This window comes from Monodon monoceros, unplaced genomic scaffold (genome assembly GCF_005190385.1).
Source record: "Monodon monoceros isolate NGI ecotype Baffin Bay Population unplaced genomic scaffold, NGI_Narwhal_1 Super_Scaffold_6, whole genome shotgun sequence".
Lineage (NCBI taxonomy): Eukaryota > Metazoa > Chordata > Mammalia > Artiodactyla > Monodontidae > Monodon > Monodon monoceros.
In genome coordinates, this window is record NW_021703783.1 from 21,037,597 (window position 1) to 21,055,304 (window position 17,708).

The window sequence follows — 17,708 nt, forward strand, 5'->3', positions numbered from 1 at the left end:
ATCCAGAATTAAGAAAGACAATAATTTAAAGATGAAGAGAGTATCAAAAAACATCAGATACAGAAGGGTCAAAGGCAATGAGAAACAAGAAAAGGCCACTGGATTTAACAATTAGGTCATCAGGAAAAGCATAGGAAGATGTCACAGGAAGATGGCAAATAGTTTAAAAGAAGATGGTTGATTCAGAAATTGAAGGAGAGAGTGTAGGTCAATTGTTTTACAGAAGAATTTAGTACTGAAAGGAAGGAGATTAAGAGGATATTAGTTTGGGGGGATAAGAGAATGCAGAAGAAGGTTCAGTTAGGACCCAAGAGTGTATATAAGAAGAAAGAGAACAGATGGTAGCAAGGAAAAGATTTCAGGTGCAAGAATAATGATCTAGCTAATGGTGGCAAGGGGGTAAGGATGAAAACAGAGGTGGTTATAAAAGAAGTGAGAGGACACATCCTTGTTTACATGCGAAAAGGAAGAATTAGTGGAAATAGACTTTAATGTGAAGACATTTTAAAAGAACTAAGTATATTCATGTAAAGAACTTAGAACATTGCTTGGCATATATTTAGGGGTGTAATAAATTCCAAGTATCATAATTAGCATTATTATTGATAGATGGCTGTCAAATCTCATGCAAAGTTATAGTTTTAATATAACCAACAAATTCTATACTTAAACAATATGAGGTTAAATTATCCTCATTTTCAGTTTAGGAGTATTAGAAAGGATTTTCTCTTAGTTCATAATAGGGGTGTCTCATATGAGGAAAGGAATAAAAATATATTCTATTGACTCTGAAATACTTCCCCCGATCTGAGGTGTTAGTCTATAAATTTTTCTGGACATGCATAAATAAAAGTATTTATTAATGCCATTTTTTTCTGCTTTAACAATTAAATAATTCCTTTTTTAATGGTTTCTTAGAAGCAATAGATTGTCATTGAGACATATTTGAAATTCTGAGTACAACTGAGAACCTCTTGTTTCTTGGCCTTAACCTTTAATCACAATCACCTCAATATGGAATTGCTGATTTTAAAAAACGTTAGGAAAAAAAAATTAAAAACACGGGGCACCCAGTAGGAAGTCAAAGGTAGTGTGACATAAAGACTGACCGGTTCTGCTATACCTCAATCTTTTTTACTAAAGTAAAATACCAAAATATATTCAATTTGAATAACTCATAAATGTCGGACATCTGTAAACCTCTTTTTTCCTGTACATTCAAATGATTTTTACTTAGAAAATAATTGCAAGTAATTTTTTTGCCTCAAAAACTCCTTACTTTTCTAGAAAATCAGTTTTGGGTTTTTTTTTTTAGGAGAACATTTTTGTCTAGGAAGTCAGGGAGGTCTGCAGCAAATGAAATAAAAGATTTCTGTTTTTTTATTCAACTGCAGTCAGTTGCCAGTTGCCATGAGAATTCGCTGCCTCTGGGAGGATGACTCTACCCGCACCTATGGAGCCTCCGCAGCAGCTGGCTGCTCAGCCTTCCACTCCCCGAGGCTTGTTATCATGCTACTGCGCGTGTCTGGGCCTTCTGTAATGCGGACCTGCTGTCCACTAGGTAACAAACCAAGGCCTTCACAAATGCACGCTAGGGCTTGCAAATTCAAATTTCATCCTGGGGCTTCCCTGGTGGCGCAGTGGTTGAGAATCCGCCTGCCAATGCAGGGGACACGGGTTCGAGCCCTGGTCCGGGAAGATCCCACATGCCATGGAGCAACTAAGCCCATGTGCCACAACTATGGAGCCTGTGCTCTAGAGTCCAAGAGCCACAACTACTGAGCCCGCGTACCACAACTACTGAAGCCTGTGAGCCTAGAGCCCGTGCTCAGCAACAAGAGAAGCCACCGCAATGAGAAGCCCGCACACCACAATAAAGAGTAGCCCCCGCTCACCCGCACGCAGCCAAAAAATAAAATGTAAATAAAATAATTAAAAAAAAATTTCATCCTGGTCTTAGACACAGCAAAGTTATTTTTACATCTAAGCGACACAAGCTGCCCCACAAACACCAGGTTCTGGCTTTCGTTCTACTTTTGCAGTTAGACACACGTGGCCAAGATTTAAAGGTGGCAGGGGTTACAAGGTCAGATCCGCAGAGTTTTCAATCAAATGGATTTTATCATTTACCATGTCAAATGTAAGAAGGTCAGAGAAGAAAGAGCAGATTAATACAGGCTTTCCTGTAGCTTTTAATACTGATTTACAAATGATCCCTAATCGTGAAAAGCTACTGCCACCATCTCTGGATCCCACCAGTGTCTATGTCACACCTCCAGTGCTGAAATCCCTCCAGGGTTCTTTCCTCCTTACTCTGGGAGCTTTCCCTGCAAAATCATACCCACAGCTCCCAGTTCAGGTCAGCCTAAAAAAAAAAAAAAAAAAATGCAGACTTTGCCCCTGGGGCAATACAACTGGAAGAATTGTCCCCTTTTGTCCATAGAGAAAAGGGAAGTTCTGTTCTTTGTGTAATGTATTAGGCGAAAATGACGGGTGATAGCAGTATTATGGGAAGTCTTTAATGCGTTTGCATTCGGAGGTATAAACCAATATCCAAACAGACCCTGTGACAGAACAGACTTTCTCAGCCTCAACACTGTAGACATTTGGGGCTGAATAATTCTTGGTTGGGGGGGAGTTGTCCTCTGCATTGTGAGATGTTTAGCAGCATCCCTGGCCCCTACTCGTTTGCTAGATGCTAGTAAAACTCCTCCCAGAATTATGACAACCAAAAATGTCTCCAGACATTGTCAAATGTCTGGGGAAGAGAGGAGAGAATCAACTCCAGTTGATAAATACATAATAGAGAAGATTTACTTTTTTTTAAGAAATTGCCTTCAGGAGACAATACGCATAACGAACATCTATCCAAGCATTCTATGAGGAAGGCAATATTAGGCAGAATTTTAACCATCTCTAGATTTTGGTTAGGAAAGAAATAATTTATAGAGATTAGTCCTTTAATTAGGAGGCAATAAAATTTAGAAGGTTGGAGCACAGGCCTTGGAATCAGAGATCTAGATTTACTAGCTGTGAACGTAATGTCTCTGTCCTTCAGTGTTTTTACCTATAATATGAGGATATTTAGCAGAATCTATCTATCCTTGGACATGCTTCAGGGCCTTCACTCATGCTGTTCCCTGCGCTCAGAACGGCTCTTCTTTCTCTTGGCCTTTCACCCTCCAAGTCTCAGTTTAAATAATCCCTCCCCAGAAGGGCCTCTCTGTTTATCTACAGCTAGGCTCTCTTGTGATTACCTATCATAGCACCATTTGCAGTAACGTATTTTGTAACTTTTTATGCTTCCCTCACTATTTTATAGTTTCATAATGTCCAGGATTATTTCTTTATTCAACACTGTCTTGAATATGGTGGCTGGCCCACAGTAGAGGCTCAACAAATATTGCTGTATGAATGAATGAATACACAGAGTTTTTATAATTATTAATAGCATCATCGTCATCATCATTGAGGATCTGTACTGATCTGACTTAACTAAATTCCTATTTTACAAAAACACTCACTTCATTCTGTTAAATGTTAAGATCAAAATGTCACCATGAGTAAGACTGTATGAAACAATGACACTAGAATACCTGGTTGAGCATCTACAACAATGCCTGGGAAATTGTATAAAGCCTAAGCTTTGCAGACTTGCACAGGGTTGGGCGGCAACATCCTGGGATGTGTCCATACGTGTATGACCGAGAGGATCTCATTCTCGGAGAGGGGGCTTCAGCAGCTCCCTCACTGTACCTGGATGAGCACTGCTGGCTCAGCTGCTGTGCTGGGCCCCTGGGTCGGCCGCCTTTATAGACTCCGGCAGGAGGAACACTAGCTTTGTTTTTGGTTCACTGGCAAACCAATATTTTGCTCTTAAAATCAAACCACTGTTACAGTGTTATTTGTTTTTTTTTGCGGTACGAGGGCTTCTCACTGTTGAGGCCTCTCCCGTTGCGGAGCACAGGCTCCGGACGCGCAGGCTCAGCGGTCATGGCTCACGGGCCCAGCCGCTCCGCGGCATGTGGGATCTTCTCGGACCGGGGCACGAACCCGTGTCCCCTGCATCGGCAGGCGGACTCTCAACCACTGCGCCACCAGGGAAGCCCAGTGTATTTTGTTTTTTAAAAAAAGGAAATAATGCTTAGAAGAGCAAGGCAGAAATAGGGTTACTCTACTTGGGACCATGTTGTTAAAATGCTCATGCTAACAAGAAAGTAAATTTTTTAACATACTCTTTTTCATACTCTGTCACAGAGAAAGAATGTTGAATTAAAAAAGAGATAAGTACTTATAACAATAAATTGATGCTCACGGTGGCCAACAGATCCTAAGAGCTATTTAAATCTAGCCAGCTACTTAAACTATGTCTGTTTTTGAAATAGCTCTCTGTGATTTTTTGAATTGTGGAAAATGGGAAGAGTAAAACGTCTGCAGATCTGAAGTTGAGATTATGACAAATTCTGCAAACTGCTGACAAATGAGATTGATCTGCTCCCCCAGATAAGATACGTCATTAAAGGGATAGTGTGGGAAGGAGTCAGGATCAAGAGAAGCCAGTATGGGTTCAGACGAACTTCACATTGGGAATATTGGCAAACATTATGTATCTGGGCTTTGGCAAGGAGGCTTTGAGAAGGAGCCTCATGAGATATTTTTTAAAAGAAGGAGGAACATGGGATAAATGGTAGTTTATTTAAGGCAGATTTCTTTGTGGGTGAATAATGCACAAAACATGACTATGTTAATCTGAAAGCACGTTTCTGGTGGCCACACACCAAAGGACTCTGTCCTTAGCACTGTCCCCATGCAGCATTTCTAGCACCTTTAATGAAAATCTTTTGAGGTTGGCAAAATTTTTTTTTCTGTTAAGAGCCAGATGGTAAATATTTTAGGCTTCGTGGGTCACATACAGTCTCCATTGCATCTTTTTCATTAAAGAAAAAAAAAACTTAAAAAAAAGCTGCAACCATTCTTAGCCCGAGGGGTGTACAGAAACAGGTGACAATTCATATTTCCCCATGGCCCAGGTTTGCCAACCAGTGTTCTAGAGCTTACCAAACTTGAGGATGACGTGAGAGAGAACGAATATTCTGCTTAATAGAATCAGGATCCATAAAGATACCATGAGCCTCATGGCACGTGAGCACTGGAAGGGACCTGAAACCTAGAGATCATCTGTCAAGAAGTCCCTCCTCTATTCACAGGACAAACTGGGACAACCTGGGATTATGGGTTGGCAGAAAGATATAGACATAAATGCATGGTTTTATACTTGAAATCCCAAACTCCCAATTATGTGAGCACAGAGTAGGCATTATGGTTTGACAGCTGAACCGGTGAAGAACGGCATTTTAGCCAAGAGTCAGTCAAATATGGGTCAAGCGTGTGGTGTGACTGCAAACTGCACCATCCTAAACATGGTCACACCACTCAACTTCTTGCCTTGGAGTGTTACATGAAGAGTCATCGCTGTAATATGTGAGGAAGCTGAAGAAATTGGAGGTATATAAGCCAGGGGATGCATGTAATGGGATTTTAGAAACTTCAGAGCACAGCAAAGCTACACAAGTAGAGAAGGAGCTGGTTTGTGGTTTATAGGCCTGAACTGGGTACCCAGGAGGTCAGGGGGGAAAGAAGTCTGAGTGGCAGCTGTTCACAGTGCCTGAGCTGCTGGGACGCGGAAATGGAACATATGCATGTGTTTAATTCTCCCTTTAAGTCATAGAGCATTTAGTCAGTAGAAGAGACTGTCTGTTTTGTTGGACTTCAAGCAACAGTCCAGCATCTTAAGGCAAAAGGCAACTTGGGGAAAAAGGCTCTATCATTATGACCAAGCAATGTGCTTCCAGATGGAAGTGGGGAAATCCATCCTTACGCTGTGCTTAACTCTTGCTTCGCTCATTTTCTCTGAGTCTGACTTTGCCCTCTGTAGACATAACAGAGACTAAATCTATTCCTCTTTTATATACAGAACTCTTGAAATATCTAAATGCTCCCTAAATCTTTGCTGCTTCTGGAAACAGATCACTAATTCCTTCTACAGTTCATTAAATTTCACACATGCCATAGTTTCCAAATTCCTGCCACATCCTTCGAGAACAGATTAGAGTTTTAAAAATTCTTTCTATATGCATGGTTCCATTTGTTCCTTTGGAGGCAGGGAAAGTATCATATGCCCTATCTATCTATCTATCTATCTATCTATCTGCCTACCTATGTACCTAGATAGATCTCCCTCTCTCCCTCCCTCCCTCCCTTCCTTCCTTCCTCCCTCTCTTTCAGGACAAGCCATCTGAACAAGGTCCAGGAAATTTGCATAACATATGCAAGACATAGACCTAGAAAGTGGCAGGTCAGGGATTATAAGCAAGCTTTTTGAGTTCTAAACCCATGCTTTTCCATTCTTTGTTAAAGGATGGATTCTTCTGTTAAAGGCAATATATTCTTAGTTAAAGGCTATACAGTGGAAAGGGTCTTGCTTAGTGTGGTGTGGTTTTGCAATATGGTGACAGAATTTTTAGCAGCATGTACCACAGGGTAAATTTGATAAATTCTCATGATTACAAATAACGCAAGGAACAGGGTGAGGATACAAAATGACGGATATGAGAATCCTTTCTCTAGTTTGAAACTTTTAGGTTCTTTTACCCTCCATTCTTCTCTTTCAACTCACCATGAAATTTTTAGAGCAACTCTCTAACCTATAATAACTTTAATCAAATAAACATAACTTCAGAAGTATCGAGTTCATGCTGTCCTGAAGCCCTTTTTACAGACCTGTATTTGAAGCTGGTATTGTGGGTGAGCAGTTGTCCTTTTCACATGTTCCCAGGATTGAAGTTAAAGTCATAGCAGAAACTGCATTGCTACCTGAGAACACACAATGGAGACATGGTATAGAGACAAATATGCCAGTGACAAGAAATGAGCAGACACATTACAAAGACACATAAATAAAAGGTGCTATTACTCCAAATTAGCTGTGTTCCTAAAGTTTTTAGTTAAGTTAGTGTAGAATTCCGAACACAGTCTTGCCTACTGAATCAATTTTATAAATAGAGAATAGGTTCATGGGCCAACCCACTAAAAGCCTTTTCTATCTTTCTAAAGTGGCTGAGATAAACTACTAATAATACTGCAGGCCCTAACCACCATGTGTAACAATGTTCCCATGGCCAAATGCATTCAGGGCTCTGGCTTGGAAATGCCAGAAACATGTTCCCCCAGTGTAGCTGGTAACCCTGAGCTCTCAGCCACTGGTGCCCATGGCTGAGGTAGAGCAAGCAGGAGGTGGCATCTCTTAACGGTAAACTGTGGGTTCCCGGGAACAGGCCATCAAACATCTCAGGGAAGCAAGAATCTTCTGCCAGATCCCTGTTCAGAATCTTTTCTTCCTTAGTCCCCAAGGATCCATCTTTACCCCCTGTCTCCCTGGCCCCGATAGAAAAGTAAATAGTAACCTTCTTATCTGTGTAAAACAAGTTTCATATAACAAATTTTGTTGTTAGTAACAAATACAACACGAAGAGGTTCGTTCCTCTCAAACCTGTTTTTCACATGGAGCCACCAAGGAAAGTCCAGAAGGTGGAGGGAGAGGATTAAGTTCATTTTTATATACTGAGGAAATACTCACGTGCATCTCAGGGCAGCACCCGCCAAGGTTAGCCTGATTGTTTGATGAGGCGAAGGCAGAAGTGGGGAATGGTGGCTGGAGTTTGGACGTGTGATGAGGAGAGAGACCAGGCCTGGAGTTGCCACCAACACAAGCCCTGGAGCTGAGAGAGCTCGGGTCCATGAGGAAGGGAAGCCGCAAACTTTACCTCCCCGCACCCTGACTGGGGCAGCATGGCAGAAAGGACGGGTATATCACGGGGTGGAGTGAGCTCCCCAGGAGCCATTCCCTTAATTAATATTTACTGACTTCGTGCTAAGCTCTGAGGACTCGGAGTCAGGGCCTTGGAGAACCCACAATCAATTAGGGAATACAGAGAGGTACAGACATAATTATAGTTGAATGGAGGGAGTGGGGTACACGTAAAGTGAGGTAGTGCGTTCAGAGACGGAGACGTGAATTCTAGAAAGGAAAAATCAAAGGTTTTTGGAGAAGGATCCATCTAGAGGAGACAGGATTTACACACAGGAAGATGAGGTAGAGGGTAAAGGGGGCAATTCCAGGTACAATCCTATGACGAAAGGTACAGAGGCCAGCAAAGGCACAGACAAGGCAGAGATTCTAGGCTAACGATTTTAAACCAAGCATCCCACAGCCAGCCCAGGGCCCAGCAAAGTTTTCAAACCCGTAAGACCGTAAGACACAGAATCAGAACCGTGGTAGGAATGAGTGACTTGCACAAGCAGAAGAGAGGCTGAGCGGGGGGAAGCCACCTGGGAAGTTTCTGCCATTTTCTGGGGAGAGGAAATGAGGGTAGAAACAGGAGGGCAGCACTGAGGATGGGGAGTAGGGGGCAGTGGGAGAGACACTGGAACCTCCGCTTGTCAACACTACCTTCCCGCCAACTCCTTGGGCTTGTCTAAGACATGGATTCCCCTGAACACCGTCAAGTGCAGGCTCCTGCATCTACAGAGTCAGATTCCACTGGTGTCAGAGGTGGGATATGCATTGTCCTAAACTCCCAAGGCCATCTGCAAATTATTGGTCCTCTGCTCTCATATCCATCTGTGGTGCACCTGCCATTCAGCTCTAGAACCTCAACCTTCTCTCTTTGTTCACTGATTTCTTCACATTCACTGAAGAACTGTGTACCCAATTTCACTTGCTCCCTAGATGTGCTATGTTTGGTAATTTCACTCAGCTTTGGGAGAAAATAGTTTTCAATAATTGAAAGAATAAACTTTATGCTACATATCCACAGACGTAATATATAGTATTAGGAATTAAATTTAAAATGTTATGAAAATATGAGTGCTTCTTCCAGGGCATGGTACCACATACACTCTCTATGAAACAAAAACTCTCAGTCTATGAAGAATCAAGAGTTTAACTTTGTTAGCTGTTCTTGTATGCCATATTTTTATAGTATTTACAAATGCTTTCTCTTGTTTAACAACTTTTTATATAAATATTTTTAGTGAAGATCTTGACATTTTAGTTTTCGTGCTTCCTATTTTGTAAAAGACAGGAAAGAAGACTTTTTTATATTTCTAAAGAAAATATATTCATAATATAATGACGCTAACTTACTTTTTTTTATTGGAGTATAGTTGCTTTACAATATTGCGTTAGTTTATACTGTACAGAAAAGTGAATCAGCTATATGTACACATGTATCCCCTCTTTTTTGGATTTCCTTCTCATTTAGGTCACCACAGAGCACGGGGTAGAGTTCCCTGTGCTATACAGTAGGTTCTCATTAGTTATCTATTTTATACATAGTATCAATAGTATATATATGTCAATCCCAATCTCCCAATTCATCCCCCACCCCCATCCCCCTTGGTATCCATACGTTTGTTCTCGACATCTGTGTCTCTATTTCAGCTTTGTAAATAAGATTACCTGTACCAATTTTTTCAGATTCCACATATATGCGTTAATATACGATGTTTGTTTTTCTCTTTCTGACCTACTTCACTCTGTATGACAGTCTCTAGGTCCATCCATATCTCTACAAATGACCCCATTTCGTTCCTTTTTATGGATGAGTAATATTCTATTGTATGTATGTACCACATCTTCCTTATCCATTCCTCTGGACACTAATTTACTTTTTAAACAACACAATCAAAATTGTTTACTACAAGATTCGTAAAACAATAACGACTGTACACGTTTGAATGCAGAAATTGGGATGCTTCAGTGTCAGACTCACTCTGTACTGAATAACTCAGTGTGGTCGCGCCCAGTGAGCAATTGAGACAAAGAATTTTGAGAACAGATAGCTTATGATTCACAGGTCGTGTAGTACAAGTGGAGTTTTGGGGGTATTTATATACATGAGCTTTTCCTCCAAATACTTACACCTATAAAACTCTAGACAAAGTAACATTTAAGGGAGAAAAAGAAAGGCCATAACAGAAAATATACCATGTGTCCGTGAATAAAGACTACTACCTAGGTCTGAAATTCAGTCTCAAGTTTAATAACTTTCCATCTATGTATATGATGTTTCTATTCCGTGCCTTGATTACTTAGACTAAATAATAGATCTAAATGCCACTTAATTGTCCCATATTCTAAAAGCACCACTAATTAAATCCTACTTTTAAATTTGATGGTTTGAAGAAAGGGAGAGTCGTTTTGTGGTTTCCCTTCTCTGCAACCCATGGGCGGTGGAATCAGCAAAGTGCAGAACTGCGATGTCCGTGCAGCAAAACAGGAGAGGAGGAAAGAGACTTAAGAACAAAACTTAACCAAAACAACAAAATGTAGGAAAGGGGGAAAGAAGAAACCATCAGGGAGCATAATAAATAAAATGTCCAAAGTGAGATGGAAAGAATCACCCCTCATACCACAAGAATCACAGTGAGTATAAATGGGTGATGTCTAACCAGTCAGACAATAAAAATAAATATCATACAGAAATTCTGACAGTCACATATTCACGGACAGAGCCCCTTAATGACAATATTTTGAGCATTTTTCTATAGCATATTTTCTGACTATCTGATGGTTTCCAAATCAAAGCATTTATGCTTTTCAACTATTCAAGTATAATATAATGTACTGTGAGCAAACATGTATGAAATAATGGTTGTGAATGATGCTGGAAGTTCTTGGGGGAGACAACCCCCAAGAGAAAGAATCCCAAAGCTATTACCCTGCACTGAAATTGTCAACTGTCCCCGGGAGTACAGTCAACACTGTTGAAACTTCTGTACTGAGACTGAGCTCAGGTGACGTTTCTTGTATGAAGATTTTCCTATGCACACTGTCAGCTAACATACAGCATAGGGGTATTTCACACTCATGAGCTCTTAGTGAACAAGAAAATGTTTTCAAAGGAATGGAAGAAAACATTGCCTCCATCATCATTCATCTGTGATCCTCTTAGCAAGAGATGTACCAGTCAGAGCCGCCATCAGAGCAAGCTCATTTAGTGGTAACAGCAATACCTGTAAGGGGAGTTCTGTTTTTCAGCCTATCCACCTCCATAGTGAAGTCATCCTTCAGAAAAAGGAATCCAATAATGGAAAACAGGTAGACAAGGATGAGGGCGAGGACTGCAGTTAGAATAATGGAGCGGCCATTCCGTGTGACACTTTTTATGACATTGAGCAGAGTCTCTTCTCTATATACTAAATCAAAAAGCTACAAAACCAAAGAGAACAGAAACAAGGAAAAAAATGCAATGAAGCAAAGGGTGAATAAATACAAAGGTAATCACAAATACAAACGCAGGCCATTTTAATTTACCTGTGAGAGAATAACAGTATAAATAACAACTTAAAAATGAACCAAAATATGTATTTCTCCTCCAGTTTGAATGTGTTAATAAACTGTTTTTCAATAAAGATAACTCTAACACAATATATAATGTGCGTATGTTGGTTTCATAACCAATGTAATATCAATTTTTTAAGACATGGTAATAGCATAGCTTCAAATTTGAATTTAGAAAAATTGTAATACGATACATAATCAACTTAGCTACTTATTCCCTATTTTTAGCCTTTCTGATATTCTGTAGTTGCTTCTAGAATATGTAAAATGGCTAACATGAGAATGCTGAATTAGGGAACTAAGTGATGAATAATTGAAGGATTCATTCAACGGATTGTTTAACCAAGGGATTAGAGGTGAAATGACATGCATTCAATTTTATGAGCCCACTAAAATAGAAAAGGTATGAAATTTAAAAATATTTGAGAAATGCAAACATCTTTCTTACTAAACAGGTAGATTGAGGGCAAAACCTATTACTTTAGTATATGCTTTTGGGAACAGAAGTATAAACAGAAATATAATTCACAAGTGTTAATTCACTTCCTCTATGGATAATGGGTTATTATCCATTTTGTGTTTAGTAGTAGACAATCCATATGCACTGGTCAAGAACCTAGGTATGTGTTTGCTATCTGCAGTCAACTTGAAGAACAATTTTATTTATTGCTGTATTTAAAGTTGAAATTATACATTCGCAATTACATGTTTCATTATTAAAAGTTGGTTAAAAGCAATATTAACATTTACTTTAATGAAGGCATAAGTATCAGTTTAGAAATGAATAGTATTTTTGATATTAGAATAACTGGGGTTTGTTTTCTGCTATCTATGGGGAGTGATTAAAATTTCTGAGCTGGTTGAAATGATTAATACCAGCGTCGCTCATCCCTTCAGAAACACCAGGGCCTTGTACTCTGTTTTTCAGAGCTTTGAGGCTTATACAGTTACTTTCCAATTTAACTATAGTCTTGCAAATAATTGCCGTAAATATATTAACTTGTTTGCTCACCTTAGGACACTGATGTTTTTTGATGGTCAAACACAAAAACATATGTTTAACTATTTTGCTATCTGTTTATCTCCTGGAGGGAGATACAACCTTTAGAAGCAAATTCCTTATTCTTCCCTAAAGACAAATTAAGTAATGCAAGTTCAGCTTCCAAATTACTGACCTGGCTTATTTCACTTATTTAAGCATTTAGTTGACAGAAAGGAGATCTTCCCTCAGCTGAACAGTGGCTTAAAGAAAAGGTCTGGAAATGGTTCCAGATCATTTCTGGATAGTTTATGAAAGTTTATAGTTTTCAGAAGCCCATAGGATACTTGATGAAAATGCATATTCCTGGGCCCTATTCCATACCCATGGAATCAGAATCTTGAGAATGCAAAGGTATTGATGTTGGACAGGTGAACGGTTCCTTCCGTTTATTTCTCAAAGGAAAATCTAGAGTGTGGTTTCTATTACCGGTTAAAGGATTGGCATTTGTGGACACAACTGGGAATGCAAATTCATATATTTTTTTTAAAACAAAAAAATATTTAAAAAATACATTTAAATACCATTTTGACATTATGTCCATTAAGATTTTCTTCTAGTCCTCTAAACATGAAAATGGAATATATCCTTTTTATAACCAACCCAATGAAAACAAATTAGCATAAGTGTTGTATGATTTGAAAAAGATGAGAGAAAAATGCAACTGGAAATTAAGGTTAACATAAATTAAAAGTAACATTACTATTAATAACTCATACAATAATTCAAACACACCTTTATTTTGTCAAAAACCTTTAAATAACAAAGATTTACATGTATCATTTCACATGTTTTTCATATTATTTCTTTAATGGGTCTTGATATTACTAGGCTCTCATATTACCCCTATCCATTTTATAGACAAGGAGGTTGAAGCAAAAAACATTATAATAAATATTACATACTTATTACAGTCAGGGAAAAGAGCTGGTATAATAGACCTTTACCTATCATGGGCAGATTTTTAAAAATGCAATTTTTGTGGTGAATTAGAGCAAAGAAGGAATTCATTAGGATCCTTGGATCAGAAAAAAAAGTCTACTTTTGATGGCCGAATACTAATCTAACTTAACTGGCTGAAGACTAATCTAACTTAGCTGCCTGGAAGATAATTTTGTATCCTTATGTTGATAAGGGACAAATCCGCTCTTCACTGTGGCTCTTTCAAGTGTTTTAGGGTAAACAGAAAATTAGTTTCTTACTTAATCTTCCTACATGGGTGAGCTAGGTCACAGGGAAGCAGGAGGCAATGAATTTGCCCCTCATGACCCAAGCAAACCAGGTCAGCATAATGTTTTTAGATCTTCAGCTTGTTTTCAGGGATTATTTTATTGGGTAGTGTTCCGCTCTGCATACCAACTGTGAGCTGAAGATATGAATAAATTGTTCCTCTGGCATCATGATGCTAACCTGGTAATGCTCTAAGTTTCAAAGCATTGCCATATACTTGTATTGACTCCTCTCCTGGTTTATAGCTACAGAACATATATGTGGGAAGGAAAACCGATAACCAGCAAAAAACCAAAACCAAAACCAAAATGCAGCTTTAGAAGAAATCTGAAAATCCACTTAATGAATAGATATATGTAAATAAGCTTAACAACAACAACATATTAAATCTAAAACTATAAGACTGCCCTTAAAACAACTCCTCATCTTTTTGCTAAGTTGGCTTTCCCCTTCATTTTATTTATATGCCATTCTAAAGATACATAAAATATTTGCTGTTATAAATAAATACAATGAATTCAGTACCAAGAAAGTATATCCCTTTCCTTGTTGAAGAATCTCTAAGGGAAATATGACTTGGCTGAAACCCAAAGCAGCCTGCTATACAAAGCCTGGGTCAAGAGGTGGGTCTCAGAGAGAAAATAAAGAATTGTACCACCTATGTCGTTTCTCAGAGAAAAAGACTAAAAATAATAATAATGCATGATTTTCCTAGGCAAGTCTAAAAATAACATAATTTGTCCTAAATGCCAGACTCTGCTTAAAAAAAAAAAAATCAAAGGAAGAAGCATAAGAAGCAGCAGCATTATGTATTTTTTTCAGCAGTGACTATCCACATAGAGATGTACTCACCAGGAAGCTATAGAAGAATTCGTGAACAAAGAGGCCCAGCATGCAAACCAGGACATACGCTACGTGGTAGAGAAAGGCCATATCCAGGATGACCGCTCGGTACCCTCGGGTGAACGTGCCACGATTTCCGACAAAACTCACCAGAAATACTATTTTATTACAAAGCTAAAGGGAGGAAAAGATTCGATTTTACTGTCTTATTTGTTCTGAAACTCACAAAAACAGCATGTCATTGACAAAACCTATTATTCACAAAGTCTGTGGTTTTCTTTTATGATTTCTCATTTTGTAATTTTTCAGCACTGCTTACAAATCTGCATGTAAACACCATAGAGACAAACCCTGTATTCTTTGCAGTTCCAGGAAAAGAGAGGAAGAGTGATTAAGAGCCCCAGTTCTGCAATCAAGACAGACGTGAATTTAAATGCTAGTTCTCCCACTACTATTATCTGACCTAGGCCATGCAACTGTAGGCCTTGGTTGTTTCTTCTCAAAAATTGGAATAAAGGAATTCCCACCTCATAGAACTCTTCAAGGAATTAAATAATTCATAATGAATATGAAGCCCTTAGTACAATGACTCTTGAAATATTACTCATTATATTTTCCATATTAAAAGTAATAATGCAATGTTTTTATTATTATACTATAAATGAAATAGAAAAATATATTTTCAGAAAACCTCCAGAGATTTGTCCTGGATTTTTTTATCCTGGGCTTTCTCTACTGAATATTATTTTAAACAAGTAGGCCATTAAAAATTATTTTTGTATTTAATTTACTCTACATTCATAAAAAATATAAATATACTTCTCTACCTAGATTAAAATAAATATAATACTTGGATGTATCTTCTAAGTCCTATGTATGGTAATTATTCAGTAAACGTTTTGGAGTGTTTATTATGCTCGGTACCATGCAGAGCAGGGGTCCCCAATCCCCAGGCTGTGGACTGGTACCAGTCTGCGGACTGTTAGGAGCCGGGTGGCACAGCAGGAGGTGAGCGGCAGGCCAGCGAGGGAAGCTTCATCTGCCGCTCCCCGTAGCTCCCCATCACTCCCATTACCGCCTGAACCATTCCCCCCAACCCCGGTCCGTGGAAAAAGTGTCTTCCACAAAACCGGTCCCTGGTGCCAAAAAGGTTGGGGACCGCTGATGTAGAGTATTCAAATTAAAAATACATTTAAATACAGAAATTTAAGTATAGAAATTTAAATACAGAATACAGAAGTTTATACTGAGGTTCTTTGGCAATGGTATAATATTTGTTTTTATATGTCCAAACCTAACTTTGGGAAGACGGCTTGCTCTTTGCAACATCACAGATTTTTTTCCATGTATATGAAAGAAACTGCCTTATGGAATGATTTTAAATAACATAAGAAGGAGCACAACACTTTGGGCAGAAGTAAAATTTGAGAGGTTGGAAAAACCTTTTCCTTCCACTTTCTGAAATCCAAATCAATACAGATAAAATGAGAAATGGTTTATCATTGCACGTTGCGAAGATAACCAAACCAAGTCAACAACATAGCAATTAAAAACTTCAAACCTTTCCTAAGTTTGCCCCATGTTAATTAAATATCCTCTCAATAATAGATATTATCAATTTCATCATCTTGTTAACTTGAATAATGTTAAATAGAAAGTCTTACTTCACTATTTAGTGTTACATCATCATACCTTTACATTACTATTAAATATAGCTACTGTATTAATGGATGTCTTTATGTTTACTATCCAAAAGCAAGTTTAATTCACTCACCCATATCATCAATATGAAATAGAAATAAGAAGTTCTATAAAAATAAAATTAAAAATTAAAATTATGACTTTTCAGAAGGATGAATTATATGTTGAAGACAAGTTGTTTAAATGTTGTGTATTTGAGTCATAAAAAAATTATGCAGGAAAACTCTAAGTCCTATATACTTATAGGAAAAGGGATACATTGAATTCAGGTTCTCAAGAGCAATATAGTTCAATTCTCAAATAATGCAAAAGCAAGGACACACTTCTGCCTAAAAGGGCCTCTGCCATTCTTGCACGAAAAAGAAAGATTCGCCTTATTTGTTTCAGGTTAATTTTTTTGAACCTTGACCTAAAGCTTCATATTGATGAATGTGCTCCTTTTCTCTTGATGGAGCCAATGCTGGTAGTGGCAGCCACCTATTTCTGCAGAGATCAGAAACAAGGAAACTGTCTTTGAATTTTGAAGTATTCATACCATGAAGAAATAAGTGTAAGTATAAATGATTTGGGTAGGAAAGAACTTGAACGCTGGTTTTTCCTGATGCATGACCTGGAAATTTGCAAATTAGTTTTATTGAGCATTTTCCATGAAAGCTGGGAATATTTATGGAAATGAAGAAGTTACAAAAACATTCTCCCATTTCATGTCATGACTTACTTGACATTGTGTAACCAGTCCTTCGTTTGTCAATACCATTACGTAGGCGATCATTGCTTCTGTGGCAAGTGTTCATGTGGGCAACAATAAACGGGGGGTGTGGGAACTGAGCAAGGTGGTTAAAAGGCCATCTTCTGAACTGGTGTTGGAAGGACCCTCGAGTCAGCACACAAATACCGATATAAATGATCACAACCGTCCCTTATATTTTTTTCTTTCTCCATCTATTCTTCAAAGCTGCCCTTGATATATTTTTCATTGAGAATGGGATAAATTGTGTGAAGGTTGGGGGAAAAAGTGGCAGGTTGGGGAGGGAAACGGCAGCAATGTAAGCTCTCTGTACAGCCTTTTAAAAGTGACACATCATCCAAATGATGGTCTTCCAAAACAGAAAAATGAATGTTCGTTTGTTAATCAATGTATACTAAAACAAATTCATTAATTTTAACTAGGTAAATTAATTATACAGTATAGTAATATTTTCACAGATACTTTATATTTCATTGATATGCCTTTGCAGGACTTTTTTTAAACAGTGCAGTATAGTGGGAAGACCCTGGCTTAGAAGTTGGGCCATCAGGGTTCCAATCTTGGCTCTGCCACTAATTACTTAGGTAAATCCTCCTGGTGTCTATAGGATGTATACACTCATTTCTAAAATGAAATGACTAGAAGGGAATAAGCCTTAAGGTGCCTCACAGCTCTAGAATTCTATGTGGTGTCCCTTAAAGTTTGCTATTTTATGTGATCACAGAAATTTATAGCTGCCTTTA

General features: G+C 38.4%; 1 protein-coding gene across 1 annotated transcript in view; it reads right to left on the reverse strand.

Annotated features, from left to right (window-relative positions):
• The window catches only part of ITPR2 (inositol 1,4,5-trisphosphate receptor type 2), a 525,336-nt gene that overhangs the window by 71,199 nt on the left and 436,429 nt on the right, over window positions 1-17,708 (reverse strand). The window contains exons 50-52 of the mRNA XM_029205992.1: window positions 14,526-14,690; window positions 11,077-11,272; window positions 6,781-6,873 (exon numbers count right to left, since the gene is read on the reverse strand). Of these exons, the coding sequence (XP_029061825.1) occupies window positions 6,781-6,873; window positions 11,077-11,272; window positions 14,526-14,690 (454 nt within the window). The remainder of the gene's footprint in view (window positions 1-6,780; window positions 6,874-11,076; window positions 11,273-14,525; window positions 14,691-17,708) is intronic.